At 39.5% G+C, this 24,508-nt stretch overlaps 2 protein-coding genes across 8 annotated transcripts in view; one reads left to right on the top strand and one right to left on the bottom strand.

The window, feature by feature from the left end:
* The first annotated feature begins 86 nt into the window (after positions 1 to 86).
* Positions 87 to 2,510, top strand: CATSPERD (cation channel sperm associated auxiliary subunit delta). The gene has a single exon (XM_060772734.2). It carries the CDS (start codon positions 96 to 98, stop codon positions 2,508 to 2,510), a length of 2,415 nt encoding a protein of 804 aa, XP_060628717.2. The 5' UTR covers positions 87 to 95.
* Positions 2,511 to 3,386: 876 nt separating this feature from the next.
* The window catches only part of TRAPPC8 (trafficking protein particle complex subunit 8), a 72,820-nt gene continuing 51,698 nt past the window's right edge, over positions 3,387 to 24,508 (bottom strand). For all 7 annotated transcript variants that reach the window (XM_060775221.2, XM_060775222.2, XM_060775224.2 and 4 more), the window contains 10 exons: positions 23,321 to 23,468; positions 22,282 to 22,378; positions 19,670 to 19,738; positions 19,533 to 19,573; positions 15,790 to 15,975; positions 11,469 to 11,570; positions 11,183 to 11,230; positions 9,279 to 9,424; positions 6,244 to 6,333; positions 3,387 to 4,379 (listed from right to left, as the gene is read on the bottom strand). In XM_060775221.2, the coding sequence (XP_060631204.2) occupies positions 4,145 to 4,379; positions 6,244 to 6,333; positions 9,279 to 9,424; positions 11,183 to 11,230; positions 11,469 to 11,570; positions 15,790 to 15,975; positions 19,533 to 19,573; positions 19,670 to 19,738; positions 22,282 to 22,378; positions 23,321 to 23,468 (1,162 nt within the window). In that variant the 3' untranslated portion in view covers positions 3,387 to 4,144. The remainder of the gene's footprint in view (positions 4,380 to 6,243; positions 6,334 to 9,278; positions 9,425 to 11,182; positions 11,231 to 11,468; positions 11,571 to 15,789; positions 15,976 to 19,532; positions 19,574 to 19,669; positions 19,739 to 22,281; positions 22,379 to 23,320; positions 23,469 to 24,508) is intronic.

The following is a 24,508-nucleotide window of genomic DNA, read 5'->3' as shown; positions in this document are numbered from 1 at the left end:
TGCCTCTCGGAATGCCAGAACCATTGACTGGCAGGGCCTAACAGAACCTGGTATAACTGACTTTTTTACGACGAGCTCTGATACCCCATGCTATAATGGATGAAACCGAAAAGAGGGAAAAAATGGCCATGTTTTTGACCAAGTCTGGCACCTACTTGGCTATATTAGTGAAGCTCTGGCTGCTCTCAAGCAACGTGAAAGTCTGTGCCTGGCCCTGCAGCACTGATAGACTAGTTCATTCAGCTGCGTCTTTTGATGTGCTACACGTACGAATAAGACCTCCATCTGGTCGGCACCTTAGATATGTTGACAAAGATCCAATCTTAATACCACACCCATGTGGAAAGAGATTTACATCAGGGATTCCCCCAAGTTTATACCTTGGGGAAAAGGTTTTTCTCAGTTTTGACAGATTTGAAAGCAGCCGACAGCCACTACTTATTCCATCAGTCTTAACAACACCACCAGCCCTTGTTAGTGCTGCTGTCTTTGTCCAAACAGACAGGATCCTGTTAGTGGTAAACGGGATGATTTATCTTTACTTCTTTACGAAACTGAATTTATGGTCAAAGGCAAAAGGGATTAAAGATCCAGTTACTGACCTCTCAAACTATGACTGTTGCTTTGCTCCAAAAGATCCGGTCTGCTATGATATCAGTAAAATTGTTCTGGCCTATGACACAGGCGATTTGGCCAGTACCAGGCAGATCTTCTACTCCGAAGATGGTGGTTATGCATTTAAGGCTATAAAAAGTAGGCCACATTACGATGGCTCACTAATTCGTGTATACTATTTTGCTTCCTCCTCAGATGTTGGAATGCTTGTTAATAGGACTATAGATAATGCAACTTTGACGTATTTCACATATGGAGACGTAGACTATGTGATCGAGGAAACAGGAACACCATTTGTTTTAAATCTACACCATGATGACAAAATCCTAAGCATACTTCCTCCTGGGCTAAGAGGTTTTATCATACTTTGGAGCCATGACCACTTTATGAGCTCCTCCAACAATGGGCTGACAACAGAAGAAGTCACAGTACTTCCCACACATGATTATCCTAACACCAGTTTCCCTACACATGATGAAGGTGTATGTTTTGTGACTGCCAGCAGTTCTGAAGTTGCAGCCATCACCAAGAATCGGCTTTTCTATGGAAGCTTGGACATGGTCTCCAGCCAGATGGTACTTCTTGGGGAAAGCAACGTCTCCACGCCAGCTGACCCTTGTGAAGTGATGATGTTTGAACAGAGTGGGACACTTAGTATCATACACCCCATTCCCAGCAATGTATCTGATTATTATAACTTCCATAAATGTACTATCAATATACAAGCCAGGCTCATGGATTTGAGCCCACCAATGATGCCTTGCCCAATAGAGGTTCTTTATGCAGAATTTAATGATCGTATGTTTTATATTGATATAGCAGATCAGCTTTCTTTTAATGTCACATTTGTCCCCAAGCCAGGCACTGGGGCACATCCTTATGTGACTATGGGCAATCCAGACGTGCTGGCCTTCCGGGCACACATTGTACAAGAAGGCTATACCTATGACGGAAACCCTAAATATGTCTTACATATAAAACTGCATGAGCAAAAGTCTGGGGTAATGTCTTATGAAGAGTATCAAGATCGTCATCTCACAGGCAAGGTATCTACTGTCACTGTGGATGTCTACAACAAAGGCATATTCTGTGTTGATATGCACCCACTGACGGCTCTTATTGCTGTTGAATGTCCGCCAACAAAACACATCAGAATTTCTAAGTCTGTAACAGCATGCAGCAAGGACCTCTTCAAGCCACGCCTGATGCAAAATTTTAGTTATGTAATTGATGGGGATTTCTATGATCCGCTTTTACTTGGCAGAAAAGATATGAGATGGAGGGACCTCTCTGTTAATTATAAATATGAGGAATGGGAATGTCCTCTTCTCCTATATTATGACAGTCCATGGATTCCAAGTCTTGAGCTGTGGGAAAATGATGTATTTGTGGAATATGTATCTGCTGATTTTGTACTCATCGAAATCAATGGAATGCATAATTATGATTATCTCTTGAATGAAGTAGAGGCACATTGTCTGTCAGCAGCTCAGAACTGGAGCTCTCAGATACTATGGGATTCTTTGATGCAGCCACTTACTGCTTGGAGCAGATATAATTATCGCAGTTGCAAGATACACAAAGGAAATCATTCATTACCATCCACTGACTTGAAGTATCAAGTTCTAAACATGAATGAGGATAACAGAGTAATATTTCCACAGTACAATGGCATTTATGTCTTCAGAGTAGTTGTTGTGGATCCACGCTACAGCTACTGTAACCTAAACACAACTATCAGTGTGTATGTTCATGGTGCCCTCCCAAAGTCTGAGATCAATGCTGTCAAAACACTGGTTAGCTTTCTGGTTCTGATATTTGGCTGCATCTTGATGGCATACTACTTTCCTAAATTAATGAAGGAAAATGCAAGGATGAAATCTGTTTGGGACTAATGCTTTATCTTGCTGCCCCAAGTTCAAAGAAGCTGACACCAAGAAAGATTTCCAGTTTTATAATACCACTAATTAAACTTATCTGAGTAGCTAGCGAATGTGTTTAGGGTTAGTTTTCATAATACTGATTTTATTAACTCAATAGTTATTGGATTTTAACAAATTATTTGGCTGTAGTCATGCACATTTCACTGCAGGAATATGTGAACTGGCTGTGGCAGGGAGTCCTGTTTTCAGTACCAATCCTTCAATTTCACAATCAAAATATATCCTTCTGCTATGGTCCCTTTTATTAGATAATTTCTCCTTTTCTCACCCACTTTGGGAGGAGGGGTCTGATTCCCCCAAAATGTCAAAGTACCTTTGACAGTTGTCTGTAAGCATTCTGCTATTATGTTAGTGGGCAGACATGTTCCCTCTTACTGGTTCCAATTTCAGACACATGCTTATGCTTCAATAGCAAATAGAATACAATAGCAAAGAAGAGTGCTCTGGTCCAAATAAGGAAAGCACATGTGTGCACACACAAGACTTGTGCATATTGATTGTTAGCTGAATGTAGACATTTTAGCCATTACTTCTTTAATCCAATTTCTTGTTCAGTCTATTGTTAGTAGCAATAATCAAGCTGCCATAACAGGTCCCACCCCAGTACTCCTCTTCTACCATAAAAATACCATGAAAATAATACCAGCTTGCCATTCCATTACAAGTATCCTGCTCTGGAGTACAGATAATTATTGCAAAAGAGCTGCACTCAGTAAGGCTGGAAGGAATAAACTCTCACACTACTTATACCAGCACTAACCACCAGGTATTAATAAACACACCTCAATCTCTTCCAGGATTTGATAAAAAAAATATGAAAAACATCAGTACAGGAAATACGGTGCACATTTTATTCTATTTACAGCACATTTGTTATAAATATACATTTCTTGAAAAGCTTAATTAACTGATATTTTTAACAGATTAATTAAATTGTTATAATTACATAATAAAGTGAACGTGTCTAAATGAACAACATTTCATGTTAGTGAAATAGTGCATTTTGTACTGAGATGAATGAGAAAATATCCAGACTGGTTTCAAAACTTTTAGAATATTACATACTGGATGTAGTTGCCAAGGAGAACTGGTTATCAGTACAGGATAAACACAGCCTCAACTTCACCTTTAAAGAAGTGATAATGAATAACTGGATAGATTTGTTGTTCATATCCTACAGAACTTCATGAAAATAACATAATTAAGAATGTTGGCCTGAACCCTCTCCCATGACAACCCTCTCCCATGACAACAAAGTCTTTCTCTTGAATTGCCTCCTCCACAAATATTAAGACATGCTCAACATTTTCACAGCTGCAAGACTGCATTGGAAATAGGGGTTAAGTATACAAGAATTTTCAATTTTGGTTCTAGGGGTCTTAAATTTGTCTCAATATTTCATATTAACTTAAGAAATATTTTAAAGATATTCAGTCCAATATGCCTGGAATTATGAAATAGAAGTAGACAAGCAATCATAATTTATTTGCATTTTATCAACATCTTTTAACAGGCTCTATGCCAAGGCTACAGACTGAAAGAACCCCAGTTATCAACAACATTCATATCCTTTTTGATTTTTAAAATCAGTTTTTGTTGATGATTATCAGTGCTGGCATTGAGTTCTGTTGGCTTGTTTCAAACAAAGTAACTTGATCTGAAAGCTTGGCAAACACCCTTGGAGTTCCAAGATTATAAACTCCTGTATGAGCAAAACAGGCCTTTAACTGCAGACTAGATACTTCCTGGCTTTTCACCTGAAGTCTGTATTGTGTTTTCCCAAGCCAGGTAAAGGAACCCGGATTTTCAAGTATTTCTGCACTGGAAAAAAAAAAACAACACAAACATGTCACATTTTGATTTCTTGGCTGAAAAGGATTATAAACCCACGAAACAGACAAAAGGATAATACCTAGAAATCAAAAACACAATGAAAGTAAAATAAAGCCAATATAATTACACTAGTGTACTGCTTTATTTTACAGTGCCTATAAGAAATTTCATTATAGGGACATGTTAAAAATGGTTTCAATATATTTGATTACAGGATGAAATTGTTCTATAAGCCTCATTGTTCTGAACAGACAATACTTACTATGTTATATGATAATAATAAAAGTTATTAATTTTGCATGATTATACATTCCTACATGTAAATTACTCAAGTTGTTTCGATTACACAAAGGTGATCACTATGTGGAACCACATTTCCTACTATGTTCTACTTTTCTGGTGTAGATCTCTAGCACTCTAGCAATTTTAAAAATTGGTGCATTACTGAGGAGAACCATATTGTTCATTATTTGAGTAGTGGTATAATGTCTTTAGGGATAGTTTTAATAATATCAATTTTATTAACGGAAGAGCTATTGAACAGAATGCAAGAATCAATCTAGACACAATCTCCCAAAGCTATGGAATGAGACAGAACTGATTTTATTTGGATTTCATCTAATATAAATATTTCTCTGAGGTATTCCTACTGAAGTTAATACAAAACTGTAAAAAGAGTATTCCAAGACAAACATTAAACTGTTTGCTTGTTTAATTTACAATGTCATTCCAACAAATTTTCTCAAATGAGCACCATTTTTGTCCCATATCTCCTCTCACACTGTAACAATATTATTGGCCATTATACTGGTTTTTAACAGAGCTCCCGGTGGCGCAATGGGTTAAACCCTTGTGCCAGCAGGACTGCTGACCAATAGGTCAGTGGTTCGAATCTGGGGTCAGCGGGTTGAGCTCCCTCTGTTAGCTCCAGCTCCCCATGCAAGGATATGAGAGAAGTCTCCCACAAGGATGGTAAAACATCAAACATCTGGTATCCCCTGGGCAACATCCTTACAGATGGCGAATTCTCTCTCACCAAAAGCGACTTGCAGTTTCTCAGGTCACTCCTGACATGGAAAAAATACACTAAAATTCAAGACAGTGTACAGGCAGTCTCCAAGTTACAAACATCTGACATCTGACTTTTCGTTACAAACCGGGGGGGGGGGGGGGGAAGCAGTAAGGCAAAAGGAAGTGAGAAGAAATCTACCAGTACAAAGAGAAATTCACTCCTGAGTGAGTGGGAAAAGGTGTATACACTGAAGCTTTATCACCAATCCTTGTTTGTACAACCACCCCAATTTTCAAAATCCATTAGCCACAGTAACAGAAAGTGAGGTGAAATCTGAACAGAGGCACAGACAGCAAAACCATCATTACCAGGGTGTTAACACTTTCTTCAGCTGTCTAAAGCTAAAAAATAATAATTTTGGGCTGGAATCGCACTTAAAATATGTACCTGTTACAAACAAATTCAACTTAAAAACAAAACTACAAAACCTATCTTGTTTGCAACCCAGCATGTGTCTGGATGTGTCATATTCCACACAAAAACAAATATACCAAGAATATGCCTATATGTGTTTCAGATCAATCCATAAAGACATCTCACACTTTCAGAAAGATGCCCATCCTTCTGCATGAATTATGTAGCAGCCCTTAGCCTAATCTCACTGTTACATTGAGATGTAAAGAACATTTCCTGTTAACATTTTTCAACTAATTTCAATTAATCTTACCCAGGAATTAGTGGTTTGTGGAAATTTAAACACAAAAATGCTTCTACTTTAAATAGAGGTTGTATAATTAAAAAATGCTTTATGAACATAAAGGTTCAACTTTCAAAAATTACCTTGTTGTTTTATGCCGCAAATCAATGATCACATCAACATCAGTCTGAGAGCAATTTGAAAGTAGAAGAGTAACTGGAACTACACAAAGGCTGTAAAAGGAAAGTTTTGTTAGAAATACTGCCCCCATGCATCTGACACTGGATGAGCTACAGAGAAAGCTATGTAAATAATGAACTTCTATCAACACTGGATATATTTGAAACCATCCAAATATATTTAAAAATGTACTATATTTTCTCGCATATAAGACGACTGGGCATATAAGACGACCCCCCAACTTTTACAGTTAAAATACAGAGTTTGGGATATACTCGCCATATAAGACCACCCCTCTTTCAACGCACACCAAATAAAAATTTAAAAAACATCAGATTTGATTTCAAATCCAAGACTATCAGAGTGGTAGCCAGCTCTTTGGCTTAGAAATGGAGATGAGCGCCAACCCCCAGAGTTGGACACAACTGGACTTAATGTCAGGGGAATACTTTTACCTTACCTAGAGTGATCCCAGGTTTGGGTCCAATGTCCTTTCCCAAACAACAGCAATAATAATAGAACCCTAGAGTTGGAAGAGACTCCAATGGTAGTCCCTTCCAACTCTGGTAGCACTGTCTGCCGCTTCTCCTCCTCGCCCCCTTCCTCCCTCTGCCCTCCTCCTTACCTCTTCCCTCTCTCCTCCACAGACTGCGCTGCTCAGGGATGCTGAGGGCAAGGGAGGCGAGGGAACCATGAGGGCTAAAACATCCTGGAGAACGGCGAGGTGCCACCTGGGATGCAAGGTTAGTAGGGACTGTCGGCAGATTCAATTAATGGAGTGACGAAAGGCAATCTGCCGGACTGTTACGCTGCTATACTCGGCATTTAAGATGACCCCCCCCCCCATTTTTAGATTATTGTCTTGGTTTAGAAAGTAGTCTTGTACGCCGGAAAATATGGTACTTGTCTGGAAAACATTTCTATGGGATTTGGAGGGGGGATTATATGAGGAGTGATATGCTGTCAGCATCTTGGTTGGTCAGATTTCACCTGATTCTGAAAGGAGAGTTCACCTAGACATTTGCTGACATTACTCAACTGAACAAGACAATGGTCTAGATCAGGGCTTCTTACACTTTTCCATCAAGGTCCCTTTTGGCCTGAAAGAGTTCTACGTGATGTATATAGAGTAGGCATAAAAATCAAACATTTACTTAAAGTAAGTCAACATTTGCAAGCCTTGCTACACTGGTTCTGTTTCCTTTTTATGAAGTACAGCTGAAGCAGGGTCCAGTGCAAGCCCTGAACTACAGATTTGTGTAAATATCTCGAACAGCCAGTAAGTGAAATTGAGAAAATATGTCCAGGACCCCAACATTGAGCTAAGGGGATCCCATTTGGGATCAGACCCAGAGTTTAAGAAGCAGTGCTCTAGTTTGATACATACAAATTGACTTATTTCACTGCTGGAGGGACTGGAATCCAACAGAGGGTTCCTATTAAAGAGGGAAAAGGTGGTGCGACAACCATCTCCTTTCTCTCTCTTCTGATAACAGATTCCAGCAGCACTTTCTAAGGCATTTTTCAGCATCCCTCAATGCTTTGCACAGCTATTCACCAAACATGGTGCTGTAGTGGAAAAGAGAACACGTTTACTTGATGTTCAGGTGTCAGTGGTGGCCGAAAGGGCCTTTACACAGTTAAAGCTTATGCACCAGCTGCAACCGTACCTCAAAAAGCCGGACTTGGCCACGGTGGTCCATGCCTTGGTTACATCCAGAATGGATTACTGCAATGGACTCTACATGGGGCCGCTTCTGAAGACGGCCCAAAAACTGCAATTGGTAAAGGTTGGCAGGCAGGCTCCACTGGCTGCCAAGAAATTTCCGGTCCCAATTCAAAGTGCAGGTTACGACCTACAAAGCCCTAAACAGTTTGGGCCCTGTCTAACTTCAGGATCGCATCTCCCCCTATGAACTGGCGCAGGCTCTAAAATCTGCTGAGGAGACCCTCCTCTCAATTCCACCACCATCACAAGCATGGTTGGTGGAGATGAGGAAGAGGGCCTTCTCAGTGGTGGCCCCCAACTTTGGAACTCCCTCCCCAGAGAGATCAGGCAAGCCCATACTCTATTCTTCTTTCGTAGGGACTTGAAAACATGGATGCTCCAGAAAGTTTTCGAGATTGATTAGTCCCTAGGCCCAGTTCCCAGGTAACCAGATAGTACTCTGTCCTGCACTTCATCCACTTCCCTGGCCCTATGATTTGCTGATTGCACTATCGCATTTCCAGCCCTTTTATAGTTGGCCCACGTCCATTTAGTAACTTTGGCGATTGGTTTTGTTGAACCTCCACTGATGGAGCTACAATGAAATGGGTTTTTTGTATTTTTATCTTTAATGTGTTTTAGCAGAATGTTTTGTATTTTATGATGTTCAAATGTTGTTACTTTGTCTGTTAAGTTTAATTAGGTTTGTTATATTATCAAATGTATTTATTTTGATGTAACTATGATTTCTTTCTGACAACTGAATGTTTTGCCTTACATGTTGGAAACCGCCCTGAGTTCCTGTGGGAGACAGGGCAGTATGCAAATAAAGTTTTTTATTATTATTACCCCAGCAGCGGCAAAACCTAAGCTCACATTTTGATCCAATCCACTGATTGTAACCCACACTTGCTCTTTGACTTGCTCCCATTACTTTTTCAGTAACCTAAACTTGGAGAACATTATTATTTGAAGATTTACAATTCTGAGTTGTGACTGAGAAGTCATAAAAACCATCTGATTTTAATCAAGGCAGCTGCATTTGACTCAGTATTTTGAAATATAAATACTCTGCTAAATTTTCTTGAACTGCTACAGAAATGAGTTACATACAGTGTACTATAGTAGAGGGGTGTATAATAACCTCCATGAGTTAAGGAATTGAGTTAACCTTTCAAGTAAGTGCATACATTTCCATTCTATGCAGTTAAATCATATAATGATTCCATTCATAAAATCTGCATAAAAACCAGCATCTAAAGTCTCAAAAAAGCCAGTAATTATTTTAACCTTTTCTGATGAAATGAGTGGTCAAAGCTTTCAGGATAATGAAGCCTAGTTTTAATGAGGTTGGAAAGATGGTCCACTGATGGCTTGGCAGGTACAGATGTGCTTTCTGGTCGAAAGAAATTTAAGAGGCCGATCTCTGGTGACTCCTGGAACATAAAAATGTTCAAGAAATGCTAGTTAGAATTTAAAAAACACTCAAAATTCTACAAGTGAGAATGTTTTATCTAAATTAATATACAAGAGAAAATAAATGGCCATGGCGCAATGCTATGCAATGTACTGTACTATTTGTTTTCTTCTCTGCTATGCTCATATAACTCTAACAACTGGTGATAATGCTTTATATATCTGAAGAACTGTTCTCAATTAAAGCTTACACCACAATTACTTTTAGAAAATATCAAATTATGCTGGAAATACTACACACATCACAGTTAAGGTAAGTTAAGAACAGAATAAACATAAGTGTGTTTTCCCATGATAGTCCCAATCCTATTGGTGTGGGGTAGAAATGTCATTTTGTATATTCCTTTGTTGTTGTAGTTCAGCGTGTTGCGCGAGTTGCTACTCCTAGTAGCAGGGAGAACGGGTCTACTTTGGAGTCGGAGTGAGAACAGCAGCGTCAGCACATTAGATAAATCATTATGGCTCCAAGCGATACTGATACGTTTCCAGGCTTCTCCGATTGTGAGATGGGGGATGGGGAGGTGAGCAGAGGTGTAAAGAGGGCTGCTTGTGAGCCAGAGTCCGAGGGGGAATTACAAAGGAAGTGTATTCAGGAAATACTTTGTGCATCAACAGAGGATGAAGATTTCCTTGGGTTTGAAAGGAGTTCTGGGTCTGGGAGTGATATGGAAGATGAGGAGTTAGATTGGACCCGTGTGCAACACATAAGGGATATCTGTAACCAACACACCTCTAGTGAGGAATTTGAGGGGTTCACTGGGGATTGGCAGCCAGGGGACTCTTGGCAGGATCTGAACCCTAATAATTGTTGGCAGAGGTGGAGGGTTGGGCATTCAGCTGCAGGTTTGGGAGCAGCTGGGAGTGATGACGAGAGGGTGGGGAGCTCATCAAGCTCTGAGGAAAAACTTTGAGATATAAGGGGGTTCAGTTTGGTCCATATTTCGCAGAAGGCAAAGTGTCTTCATGGGACATAATTCTTTGTACCTGCCAACTTTCCACCTTGGGTCCTGGGCTATAGCTTCGTGTGTTCCTGTTTCCTCGGTGACTCCAGTGTTCCAGCTTTGCTTCTCAACGGAATTGACTACGGACTGGTTTGACTTTGCTTTTGGACTTCTGGACTTTGCTTGCTAATATCTTTGTGACTTTAACAACTTTGAGTTTTGAAACTACGTTATTCCAGCTTCAAAGACTGTGCTTTTGTCCTATTTTGATTTTTAAGCAATTCGCTTCATCTTTTGTTTTAAGCAATTCGCTTCATGTTTTGTTTGTTTAGGCAGCGCTATAATCTGGATTATATTTTTGTTTCTCCTATCGACTTGTTTTTGGTGCCAAATTGCTCCAGCAGACCTTAGCACTGAAGTTAAGTGCTTTGCAGGTCCTTTTGTTTGCAATAAAGCTGTGTTTGAACCTTTAATCTGTGTCTGGTGTGGTTTAAGGCTTCTGGGTCTTGACATTTGTTCCCATCTAAATTTGCCTCCACAAATATTAACTCTCTTAAGGGAAATGCAAGTGTTTTGTTGTATATGCAACGAATGCCATGGACTGAAAAGCCAAAAATTCTAACTATTAAAAAGCAAGGTCACAAACAACTGACAAATTTCTCATGGTGGCATGCATCTTATTAGAAATAAAAGTACAAATTTAGCCAAGAATTATTATAAAAAAACTGCTGTCTCTCGTATATACTTCTAATATACATGTCTCTTGGATTCCAGTACCTGTTCCAAGTCTTCCCAGTCAGAATTCCCAAGTACTTTTTTAAAACCCTAGAAAGGTAAAAAACAAAAATGAACATAAAAAGTAAGAGGCAATATGGAGAATACAGTCGAATACCAATAAACATGTTAATTTAATCAGATATGGTTGTAGAAATCCAGTCTAATTTTAATCATGGTTAATTAATGTGCTATTTACTCCATTTTAGCCAGTGCTCTAACTGTTACACCATGCTGGTTTTTGCTTCTTAATTTACTAAGACATAAAAAGTGAATTCTTCCAGAATACCTGTTTTTGAGGGAAAGAAAAGGCCTCATTCCCCACTGAATGAAGTAAAACATGATGCTGGCCTTCCAAAATGAGTTGCTTGTTATCTTCAACAACATATGCCTGTTTAAGAACAAATACAAACAGACTATGATATATTAAGCAATATTGTAAGAAATAAGGAGTTAATTGTAATAACTCTGATGGTGGCACATGGCATGTGATACCTAGTTCATTCCTGGAATTCAACTGGCCATTTTGGTAACATCCTGTTGGAAATGATAACCTTCATCAAACCTTCTCTAGCAATCTGTTTGTCTATGATCCTGTTATTTAATGTTTCCTGTATGTATGCTGGTGTGCAGCTTCCTTTACTCTATGGTTTCTGAGAAGTTATAAAGGGGGCTGCAGACCACATGCACTCTCTCTCTGTTTCTCCTTTTGACAATGTAACCTGTTGGTAGCTGTTTTGTTACTGGAGAAATGCCCTGGCTGAATGGCACAGAGACAAACTCAAATATATTTGAAACTGGACTAATAAGTCGGTTGTTGTAGGGTTTTTTGGGCTATATGACCATGTTCTAGAGGCATTATCTCCTGATGTTTCACCTGCATCTATGGCAAGCATCCTCAGAGGTTGTGAGGTATGTTGGAACTAGGAAAATTGGGTTTATATATCTGTAGAATGTCCAGGGTGGAGCTCACAACCTCAGAGGATGCTTGCCATAGATGCAGGCGAAAAGTCAGGAGAGAATGCCTCTAGAACATGGCCATATAGCCTGAAAAAACCTTCAACAACCCAGTGATTCCAGCCATGAAAGCCTTCGACAATACATTGGACTAATAAGTTTTTGTACGTGTGTATGCTGAACACATGAAAGTTGTGAGTAAACCAAATATGTTTTTTCCATCAAAGTCTACTTCATTTTTGTCTCTTGAGTGCAATAATATGAAGCACGTTTTTTTATGGGAGAGTATCTTTTTGGGCACTGAAAAAAAAACACTTCTAAAGTTCTGCTGTTTTTATGCACTGGCAAATTCCTGTTTGACTGACAGATTGAAGATTGCTGGTTATTCAGTCTAACAACTGAATAATTATATTTGGCTGTATATTACAAGAGGAGATTCTGCTCTAAAGGTTTTTTGTTTTTGTTTGTGTGAAGTCTCGGCCTAGTTTTTACTCCCCTCTGTTTGCTCCCTGGAGTTGGACTGCTCCATTCTGCTAAGTTTTAGAGTAGGAGCTTAGGCTCCCCCTATAGGCCGAGCCATTTGGTTCAGCCCATTCTGCCTCAGAGCCTGGTGAAAGACTTTTTGGCTCCAATCGTTTGGACATAGTTTTAGTAGTTGGAGTTGGCAGTGATGAAGCGAAGAAAGAGGGAACTAGAGAGTGTGTGGCGTTCGGATCCGAGTGAGCCAAATCGAACACGGTTTGTGTCCTTTTTAAGGGCATATGCCGCGGCAATAAAGGCCGCAAAGAAAGCCTTCTTTGCGGCCACTATTGCATCTGCAAAGAACCGTCCGGCTGAGCTGTTTCGAATTGTCAGAGGCCTTTTAAATCCCACCACTCAAGGTGGGAACCCTGACAATTCGACTTCTCGCTGTGAAGCTTTTGCTCAGTTCTTTTGCTCAAGTCGCTTTGATCCATTCTAGTCTGGATACCATGTTAATGGCAGTCTCTGAGGATGTAACACGAGCACCTGCTTGACCTATTTTGATGGATTATTTTCAATTGGTGAAACCCGAGGATGTGGACAAGATACTTGGAGGAATGAGGCCAACCACATGCATCGTGGACCCCTGCCCATCCTGGCTTCTAAAGGAGGCCAGAGGGGGATTGGCTGAGTGGGTTAAGGTGGTGGTTAATGCTTCCCTTCGGGAAGGCAAGATTTCAGCGAGCTTAAAACAAGCTATAATAAAACCGCTGTTGAAAAAACCATCACTGGACCCCACTAAATTCGACAACTATCGGCCTGTTTCCAATCTCCTCTTTTTGGGCAAAGTCTTGGAACGCGTGGTGGCCTCACAACTCCAGGCATTCTTGGTAGACACGGATTATCTAGATCCGACTCAGTCTGGCTTTAGGCCGGGACATGGTACCGAGACAGCCTTGGTCGCTTTAGTGGATGATCTGCGCCGGGAGCTCAACAGGGGGAGTGTGTCCCTGTTGGTGCTGCTGGACCTCTCAGCGGCCTTCGATACCGTCGACCACGGCATCCTTCTGGGACGCCTTGCGGGGATGGGTCTTGGAGGTACTGTTCTGCAGTGGCTCTGGTCATTCCTAGAGGGTCGATCTCAGAAGGTGTTACTGGGAGACACCTGTTCAACCCCACAACCTTTGTCTTGTGGGGTTCCTCAGGGCTCAATATTGTCTCCCATGTTGTTTAACATCTACATGAAGCCGCTGGGGGAGATCATCCGGAGTTTCGGGGTGCGGTGTCATCTGTATGCAGATGATGTCCAACTCTGTCACTCCTTTCCACCTGCTACTAAGGAGGCTGTCCAGGTCCTGAACCGGTGCTTGGCTGCTGTGATGGTCTGGATGAGGGCGAACAAATTGAAATTGAATCCAGACAAGACAGAGGTACTCCTGGTTAGTCGCAAGGCCGAACAGGGCATAGGGTTACAGCCTGTATTGGATGGGGTAGCACTCCCCCTGAAGACGCAGGTTCGCAGCTTGGGTGTGACCCTGGACTCATCGCTGAGCCTGGAACCCCAGGTTTCGGCGGTGACCTGGGGAGCATTTGCACAGCTAAAGCTTGTGCGCCAGCTGCGCCTGTACCTTGGGAAGTCTGACTTGGCCACAGTAGTCCACGCTCTGGTTACATCCCGTTTAGACTACTGCAACGCTCTCTACGTGGGGTTGCCTTTGAAGACGGCTCAGGAGCTCCAACTAGTCCAACGTTCGGCGGCCATGATTTTAACAGGAGCGGAGCACAGGGAGCATACAACCCCCCTGTTGCGCCAACTCCACTGGCTACCGATTTGCTACCGGGCTCAATTCAAAGTGCTGCCGTTGGCCTTTAAAGCCCTAAACAGTTCCGGCTCAAGCTACCTATCTGACCGCATCTCTGCCTATGAACCCACCAGGACTTTGAGATCTTTCGGGGAGGCCCTGCTCTTGATCCCGCCTGCTTCTCAAGCACGGCTGGCGGGGACGAGAGATAGGGCCTTCTCGATGGTGGCTCCTCGGCTGTGGAACGCCCTTCCCACGGACATTAGACTAGCACCATCTATAATGGTATTCCGCAAAAAAGTGAAGACCTGGCTGTTTGAGCAGGCATTCGAGTAATTGGTGCAATGATTGGTTAATGGACATAGGAATGGAACAATAGACGAATCTGGATCATGTTTCTGATGATGAGACAACAGTGAATGGTTATTGTAGTAGTTGTTTATTAATTGTGTAATATGTAGGTGTTAACTGTTTTTATATTGCTGCATTGAATTTTGCTGCTCTTGATTGTTGTGAACCGCCGTGAGTCGCCTTCGGGCTGAGAACAGCGGTACATAAGTAAAGCAAATAAATAAATAAATAAATAGTAGTTAGCCAGAAAGTGTCTGGTCTGGCTTAGCAGTTTGAACAGGCCATCCTTAGCACATATATGCTATACAGAATAGTTGTACATGCCTCAAAGATTATAGTTGTACTTGCCCCATAGATTAGAGCTGTACCAATTTTAGTCTCATCTCTAGAGTTTTATTTTGGGTGAATTAAAGTAAATACAGGGCATACCGATGGTCACTGGGAAAACAGCCGGACACATATAGTTTTCTCATCTAACCTTCCCAGTGTGCCATCATAGTTTGTTTGTTTGTTTTTTGCTTTTCTCGAAAAGGTTATGTTCTCTAATACATCCGGACTTGATTAAAACGTGCGATATATAAAGCTCTCTTTCAAACATTTCAGGAAACCTGAAATCATTCATAATACAGCAGCTAGATCATTTAATGAGATGCTGTAGTGAGTAAATATCAACAAATATCTACTGGCTGCAAGTTTGCTTCTAGACACACTTCAAGACATCATTTTTAATCTAATAAATAAATTGGCTTAAGATACCAAAAAAGACTTAAATAGCAAAAAGAAAAAAAAAGAATTCCCATATGAATTTCCTTAGCTTCACAGATTAGAAACACTGCTCTAGGTGCCTTCGAAAACAGGCTAGTTATGAACCAAAGACAGGACTTTCCTTGTGCAAGTGCCTTGAGTATAGACCATAATCTCCAGGCACATTTACCAGGCACTGGCATTGCTACCGTGGGACTCAGAAAGATTTACTGCAGCTTCAACATAAAGTACATTTTAGTTGCCTGTGATATTGTATTACATCATTATACATACCTTCCATAGTACAATAATACTCAAATCCACCTCATTGCATTTCTGTATTAGTCTGACAGTATCATCAAGAGATTGCTTTGCAGATGCTTGTGATGTGTTCATACTTTGCTGTGTTTGAGTTCGTTTTAATTCAGAATATAAACTCCGGAAAAAGAAATCTGCACATGGACTGGTTGAACTGATTATCTATAAAATAAGGATTTTACATTAGATGGTGCTGTCACAGAACCTCAAAAGAACTACTGGTAGTTGCTTATCCAGAACAGTGGCTCCAAATAATAGTCTATGCACCCATATAAATGCGTAATGTTCCTGAACAGAATCCCATTTGGAATCTTCCAGGGCTGGTTAGCTTTGTCAGGAACTGTACCCTGACCTACATACCACACATGCTTTAGCTTAGCAAAGCTATTCTACTGTCTATTCCATAGTCCACCATGAGTACCAAAGTTACAAACCTAAAAAAACAGGGGAGGAGGGAGAGTTGCATGAATATACAGCTGGCCACTTGAAGAACCAGTTAGATATAGGCAATCTGTTCTTCTTCATGGTCTCTAAGTAACAGGTAATTAGGTGGCTTACTTATTGGTGGAGAATAAATTAGATAAAAATTGAAGACCACAATGCATCAGAAGAAGTTCTTCTAACTAATCTGGAGAGTTAAATGAATTAGATAGCTGCAATCATGTTGTCACTTTGCTAATGCCAGGAATCACGACATTCCTTTAAAATGCTGTGAAGGCTGAAATTGTGGAATGGGCTCAGGTACTCTGTGGTTTTATCTAGATCATAAGGTATTTCAATCACTTCCAGTATCCACTTGGATACACTCAGATGAGGCAGGCAAGTCTTTGCACCACAATAACAAATGTATAAGCACCTGGATGAAGGGTGATTATGTGCATGAAGCACAGAGAAGTTGAAAGATACCAGTTGTAATGTGATGCTGTGGTAATGGGTGAATTTGTCCTATGACATGACAAACTAAGATTGTCAGCTGATGCAATAATATTCTAAGTAGAAAGAAGTGTGATCTCAGATAGTAGAGTAGTATTGCATGAAAGCATGGCAACATCTATGTGTAATCAGCTTGTGAGGAGACAAAGATGGAACAGTAAGTATTCTCTGTGTTTGTCTCTGCCATAGTTTCTTATAGGGGATGGGAAGTCCCATGAGACTGGATCATCAAAAAAGATGTGTTGGCCCTAAGCCTGTATTTAGCCATTTCAGAGGGTCGTTTTGGGGGAAAATATTAGGGGTTGGGGGCACTGGCACATTAATATAGTCTGTCAGTGGCATGGGGGCAAAAATAAGTATTTGCCTTGCACAGCTGCCCATCCCAGGACTAGATGAGGAAAATCAGAGTTATGGATATCAAAGCTTTTAAGCAGAGGCTGGATGGCCATTTGTCAGAGGTGATTTGAATGCAATATTCCTGCTTCTTGGCAGGGGGTTGGACTGGATGGCCCATGAGGTCTCTTCCAACTCTTTGATTCTATGATTCTATGATTCTAAGATGTAGCCATCAGTGTTGAGGAAACTTCCAGTATCCATGTCCTGATATCAATTAGATTCTCTTGTTGGCTTTCTATTAGCCAAAACTCTTTGATAATGACTACCTTTTGTACTGAAGAAGAAATAAGAATATGGTGGTTTGCTCTTGGTGGTGTAAATGGGTCAAATGGGGAGGAAGGAAGACTTTCTGTGCATGCAGCTTCTTTAAAAGGTGTTTCAGCTACAAGATAAAACCTGTTCAATACAGGAGATTTAGGCCTTTTACAATGATGCTGAGGAGCTTTTAGACAGTGAAAAAACAGGAAGAAGATGGAGGTAAAAAGAGGGGAACAAGCTATGTGCAATGCTAGAAAAGGCATGATTTGAGGAGGGTGTAATTTCAGATTTGGACAAGCATGCTGTATCTAAAGGAGGAAGGACAAACAGGCTGTTCCCTATCTGAATAAATAGGATAATGTTCACTGGAACCGGAATATATCCCTGGTGTGGATTCAGCTTACGGGGCCAAAAGTGTGGCGGAACTATGGAGAGAGCAGCGTTAGTGGGCTTGCACATGTATGGTATAAAGGATGATGCAGGATTCCTGTCAAAGCTATTTGACTCAAGTATATTTTGAAAAAGTCCCTGTGCAGAAACAAATGACCACAAAAGAACTGTTCTTTATACAATTTGAGGAGATTTTAGGAATTTATTTTGAAGGAAGCAAGTGTGCCCTTATAATTTTCTCCAGCCGTTTCAATTCCATTTTTTTTAAAAAAAATCTTGCATTATGTCTGCAGTCTACTTCTTGAATTTAAGGAAAGAGGAAACTCCTAAGAAAAAAAACAGATCTACATACTGATTATGTTCATACCTTGTATTTGTCTAGTCTACATAAAGTAATGTATTGAGGAAAACAGTGAAATTTGAGTAGTATCAGTGTTTGAAAAAAATCACAGAATCATAGAGTTGGAAGAGACCTCATGGGCCATCAAATCTAACCCCATGCCAAGAAGCAGGAAAATCTCATTCAAAGCACCCCGTCAGATGGTCATCCAGCCTCTGTTTAAAAGCCTCCAAAGAAGAAGCCTCCACCACACACTGGGGCTAGAGTTCCATTGCTGAAGAGCTCTCACAGTTAGGAAGTTCTTTCTAATGTTCAGGTGAAATCTTCTTTACTCTAGACAGGCATGTAGCCGGGGGGGGGGGGGGGAGGGGCCTCGGGGGGCTTCAGCCCCCCCCCCCGAAATTCCCATGGTGGTTCGCAAAAAGGCCTTACTGGTGCATTATTTAAACTGTTATGTTTATTCATATCATGATCTGATCACCATACTCAATATATCCCATATGCATGGGGGTATTGGGGTAATAATACAAAAGGTTTGCTAGGCTAGACCCTCTTTCACTCAGACTCACCCCCCTCCCCCAAAAAAAAATTAGCCCCCCCCCCCCGAAACGAAATCCTGGCTACGGGCCTGACTCTGATTCTCAACCTGGCGCCCCCAGATGTTTTTGGCCTTCCAACTCCCAGAAATCCTAACAGCTGGTAAACTGGCTGGAATTTCTGGGAGTTATAGGCCAAAAACATCTGGGGACCCCAGGTTGAGAACCACTGCTCTAGATTGAAGTGACTCTTCCATGTCCTAGTCTCCAGGGCAGCAGAAAATAAGTTTGTTCCCTCCTCCCTAAGACTTTCACTCACATTTTTATACATGGCCATCACGTCTCCTTTCATCCTTCTCTTCTGCAGGTTAAGCATGCCCAGCTCTTTGAGCAGTTCCACATAGGGCTTGTTCTCCAAACCCTTGATCATTTTAGTTGCCCTCCTCTGGACACATTCCAGCTTGTCAACATCTCCCTTAAATTGTGCTGCCCAGAATTGGACACAGTATTCCAGCTGTGGTCTGACCAAGGCAGAATAGAGGGGTAGCATGACTTCCCTGGATCTAGGCACTATACTCCCTTTTATACAGGCCAAAATCCCATTGGCTTTTTTAGCTGCCGCATCACATTGTTGGCTCATGTTTAACTTCTTGTCATTGAGTTGTCTTACATTTGGTGAATAATTACATCAGACACTTTTATAACTGGGTTTTTTATAGTTAACAGATATTGCTCCTTTCATTTCACTGTATGGATACACAGATCAAGATAAGTGTTTTCAATTTAGGCATTCTCATACTTGTATATAACAGTTTATTTATGTGATTATTGCACATAAAACAGTCACAAAGTTATGATATACATACCTGTTCACTTCCAAATACGATATCTGCAAATGTATAGTGTTCTAAGAATGAAGAAAGGGGAACGTATCAGGTCTCCAAAAATGAGGAAAAATCATTTAACATTCCAGATATATAATACTCCAAAAATGAGAGCTTACCTGCTAAATGTTTGCACCTTACTGATTTCAAGCACAGCTTCCCTTTCTCTCTATTTGCCAGCTTAATATCTGGTAGAAGGAATTACCAAATATGAATTACTTTTCATGTCATACATATTTACATGGTCAAACCACCAAATCAATGCAGTTGAATTTTCATACACATTGCCAGACAAAGAATTATTAGTTAATTTAACATGATTCACCAACCAAAACGCATCTACAGCTTTAATTGCAAAACCTTAACTTCTGTAACTGCAGCATAATGTTTTATGATACAGAGTTACAGCATTTAAGTCACTAAAAAGTTGGAATATACAATTTAACTGGACTTCAGACATGAGATTCCAGGGGAAAAAATGGACTCTATCCACTCCTCACAGGTCTTGTATTAGAAGCAATTTAAGAGACAGTTTCCCCATTATGAGAACCACATGCTGGCTGATTTCATTTTCTCTTCATGGCAGGTTCTATTACAAATCAAAACATTGGCTCACAAAAGAAAGCACTTTTTATCCTGCAAACTTTGTTGAAGATGAGTGCATCAGTCAGAAAATATAATTCATTGTAATTGTTTATTGCACACAAAGAATAACTTAAACGAACAACTGCAAAAGGGTGGCCATAATTTTGCTTCATATCAGCAATGGACTTATCTCTTATAGCTGACAGAAATCCTAAACGATTAAGATGCTATTTTAGCGCTATGTCAAGAACTTTCTCATCTCCATACAGATTTGTATTCTTTTTTTATTTCTAAATTTTATGTGAGCTAGTATTTTTTTATTAAAAAATCACTGGCAACCTAATATAGAAGACTGTTGTTTTAGTAAAATACAAGCTGTTATGAGCTTCGTTAGATATTAGGAGTAAAACAATAGTAATTCATAATCATTTTGACTGCTTTGCTGGTTTTATTTGCCATAAACTTGAAAATATGGTTATAACTCTTAATTTTCATGTGCTACTTAGTATAACATATTGTTGTGACTATGTCCTTTCATATTGACCACATCATACAGCAACCCTAGCATAAAGTCTTTTTGGCAAGATTTTTTCATATGTTTGCCACTGCCATCTTCTAAAGCTGAGAGAGCTCGTTTGCTCAAGATCACAGATTGGTCTTTCACGTTGGAGTGAGGATTCAAATCCTGGTCTTTCAAAGTTCCAGTCTGACACTCGAATTATTATTCCAGAATGACTTTCAACATAAACATATAGGTAAATAACATTAAAGATTTTAAATATAATGAGACAGAGATTTTAGAAAAAGCCATGAAACTACAAAACACACTTGAATATTGCAAAAGATACTTGTATTATTAGGACTAATCCTAACATCCTACGAGGGCTGAATGAAAAGTAATGCCTCCACTTTCGTTACTTGGGTTTGGATGGGAATATTTTAATAAATCAAACACAGGAATACTCCTTAGAATGTGCTCTTTAACTACCACTATTCACTTTTCCACATAATCACCAGATAATTGGATACATTTCTGCTAATGATGAACAAGTTTTCTGAAGCCGTCCCGGAAGAAGTCGACACTCTGTTTCCGCAACCAGCTCTCTCAAGTTCTCACAGTTCTCTCAATGTCTTCATCAGAAACATAATGATGTCCCTGCAGATCTTTTTTCATTATCAGGAACAGATGGAAGTCAGACGGTGCTAAATCTGGATTGTATGGAGGATGTCATACGGTGGTGAGATCCACTCTCTGAAGTTTCAAGGCTGTGCGCTTTTATTTCAGGCATCAGCATCCTGGGTACCTATCATGCATAGATCTTCCAATAGCCATGCAAAGCAATAATGTGACCTACACGTTCTTGTGAAATGCCGATTATGCTTGAAATTTCTCTCTGAGTGATACGACGATCATCCTGAATCAATCTGTCAATCTTTTGCTTGTGAAACTTGGTGGTTGCTGTCACAGGACATCCAACTCTTTGTTTGTCATGCAAGTCAGATGTTCCCACCTCAACATCTTTAAACTTACTCACCCAACGATGCACAGTACTCACATCAACACAATAAACATAAACAGCTTGCATTCTCTGATGAATCTCCTTTGGGGTGACACCTTCTGCTGTCAAGAATTTAATGACTGCACGTTGCTTAAGTCACACTGACCGACCTTCTGCGCAGGGTTCCATACTTGGCATTGTAACAACATAACCGTTCAATGCTAAATGGAACTGTACAGGAGAAACTACTGAATAGGCCAGTACCTGCCGCAGGAGTTACGAAGATGGGGACATTACTTTTCATTCAACCCTCATACTATATTGTACTACTATTAGACAATTGCCCATTAAAGTAGACAGATATATTATAGAATTCTAAATATTTTTGCTACTAGTGTTGCATTATTTTAGGCTTTTCCTCTAACCCAAATTCTTCCCACAAAGAATTTTCTAGAAATTTTAATTACTGCTGCAGTACCCACACTCCACTAAATGCTGTCCCAATGTAACCCACGCCCATAGGAGGCACAGAAGCTGCAACTGAAAGACAACAGGAAAGATCCATGATTGTTTATGGTTCTTAGGATCACCTAAAATGTTAGCAAATAAAATTTAAACTGTTCTATCTAGTTATAAAATTCACAAACCTTTGTCTTCAGACAGATCTATTGATTCCTTTAACTTCCAGTTTTTGCTATTACTAGACACTTGAACTACATGGAATTCTTTTACACCAGCTTCACTCTGATAAGCAAGCATCAAAGAGAACAGAATTGCAAATTATTAGACTCCATGGAAAGTTTCATTTCAAAAACTAAATATATGCCAAGAAGCAGAATATACAGTTTTTCTAAACATTTGCTTTGTATTTGTTTTAGTTTAATAGAATAGCAAAATTTAAAAATCAGCCTGTTTAGAGTATAATCAACAGATTCTAATTCAGTTAAGGCTACCACTGTTCAATACCAATGTGTATTGACCATCCATATATGATGAGTTTATATATAACATTGGCAAAGAAGTGGCTGGATTTTTATGGTATCTAAGACCTCTTCAGATTTCATTTTCACTCCTTTTGAACTTAATATGCTTTGCTTTTAAATAATGCATTAAATTAAAACAACTTTATTCACTCCAAAATTTCAAAATCTAAAATCAGGTCCAGATGGGGCCACTCGCATTTTTCAGGATTTAAATGCAGGTGAAAAGAATGGCTGAAAAGTACTTAATATTGCAGGTTGAAGTGCCTTTTGTAAAAATGTGACTAATGAAACAGAATGATATAGAGAACTTCAGAGTGCCATATCATTTCCCCTTTTTAATTGTCTCTATATTCCATTTTATAAAAAATTGTCTAAATATCAATATTATTTTCATGTGGTTTGGTTTTTAAAAATCTTTCAATAATAATTTTTTAAAAGACCAAAAAAAGGTCTCAACTGAAGTTCAGTAAATGTCAAAACCAACAGCAGCAACAGTATAGTACAAATAACATCAGGGTGGGGTGGAAATTATTTCATCCTGATTTCATAGTGACATTCTTTTTCCAACTCTTTAATCAAGTCATAGATTTGCAATGAAACTTCATTAATGCAAAAACATTAAAAACATATGCAAGATATATGAGGGCAGAAAGGTTCACTTAAAAATACAACCAATATTAGCCTTATTTCTGAGCAGACTTACGGTATTGATATTTTCCACATCCACAAACACTAGCATATTGTCACCTTCACCTTTTTCATTCTCAAGGGCATTGCTTCGAAATACAGTGGCTTGCACAGTCAATGATCGGCTGGTACAAATAACTGCAGTGTGCCTTAATACTCTATGACTGAAAGAAAAAATATATTTTATGTTCCACTGCTTATGTACCCATTTTCTTTCCCATGCAACTTGGCGACTGTTGTACATCTTATAAGACTCTCAATATTAATACATAAAAAACAAATAAGTCTATCAACATTAATAAATATATATATAGGCAACTGAAAGAATCATTTACTCTGGACAGTAAAAGTATTGGATTTGAAAGAGAACCATCAGAATTAGAAAAGGAACTGTGTACTAATGAAGAACATCTTATTGGAAATATATATAAAGTGTAATTAAAGATGGAAATGGAAACAGAACTGGTAAAAGAATGTATGACTAAACGGGTACAAAATGTCTGGCACAGCATAGAATTAGATAAGTGGGAAAAATGTAGACTATTGGTTTAAATAAAATTATGTGCTATGACCTTAGAGATTGTTTTTATAAAATGATGGACAGGTGGTACCAACACTAGCTAAAATGTATAAGGGAGGAAACAAGTGCTGGAAATGTAAAGAACAAGAATGAACTTTCTTCCACATGTGATGGTGCTGTAAAAAAAAGCAAGAGAATTCTGGGGCGAGGTACAAAAAAACACTGCAAAAATGTTTCAAAGATACAACGGAAACTCAAATTATTTTTATTGGGAATGTCAAATAAACAAACAAAATCATTAAACTATAAAGTATTGTACTACATGATAATAGTAAGGATATAAGTACATAAATTCTTACCAACAAGAGACTCTGTGTTTATTTTCCTGGTAAGTAATATCAGAAATAAATTGCATTTCGGTATTATATCAAACACATGAGGCAAGGCAAGAAAGACAGATATGATTCCACTGTCCTCACCAGTGTTTTGAAAATACAAATTAAAAGGTTTATCGCATTGCTGATTATAGCACTTACAACACTCAGTACATGCCCTGCTATTTCCTAATTACAACATTCTCCACTGAACTCAGATTTCCCTATTTTGCATCATCATATTCCTGTGAGAAAAATACATTTACATTAGGTGTAGCATTTAATCACTTATGTTTTTAGAATGAGTGAA

This window comes from Anolis sagrei, chromosome 4 (assembly GCF_037176765.1).
Source record: "Anolis sagrei isolate rAnoSag1 chromosome 4, rAnoSag1.mat, whole genome shotgun sequence".
Lineage (NCBI taxonomy): Eukaryota > Metazoa > Chordata > Lepidosauria > Squamata > Dactyloidae > Anolis > Anolis sagrei.
Note: the sequence above shows the minus strand (reverse complement) of the source record. Positions and strands in the feature narration are given on the sequence as shown.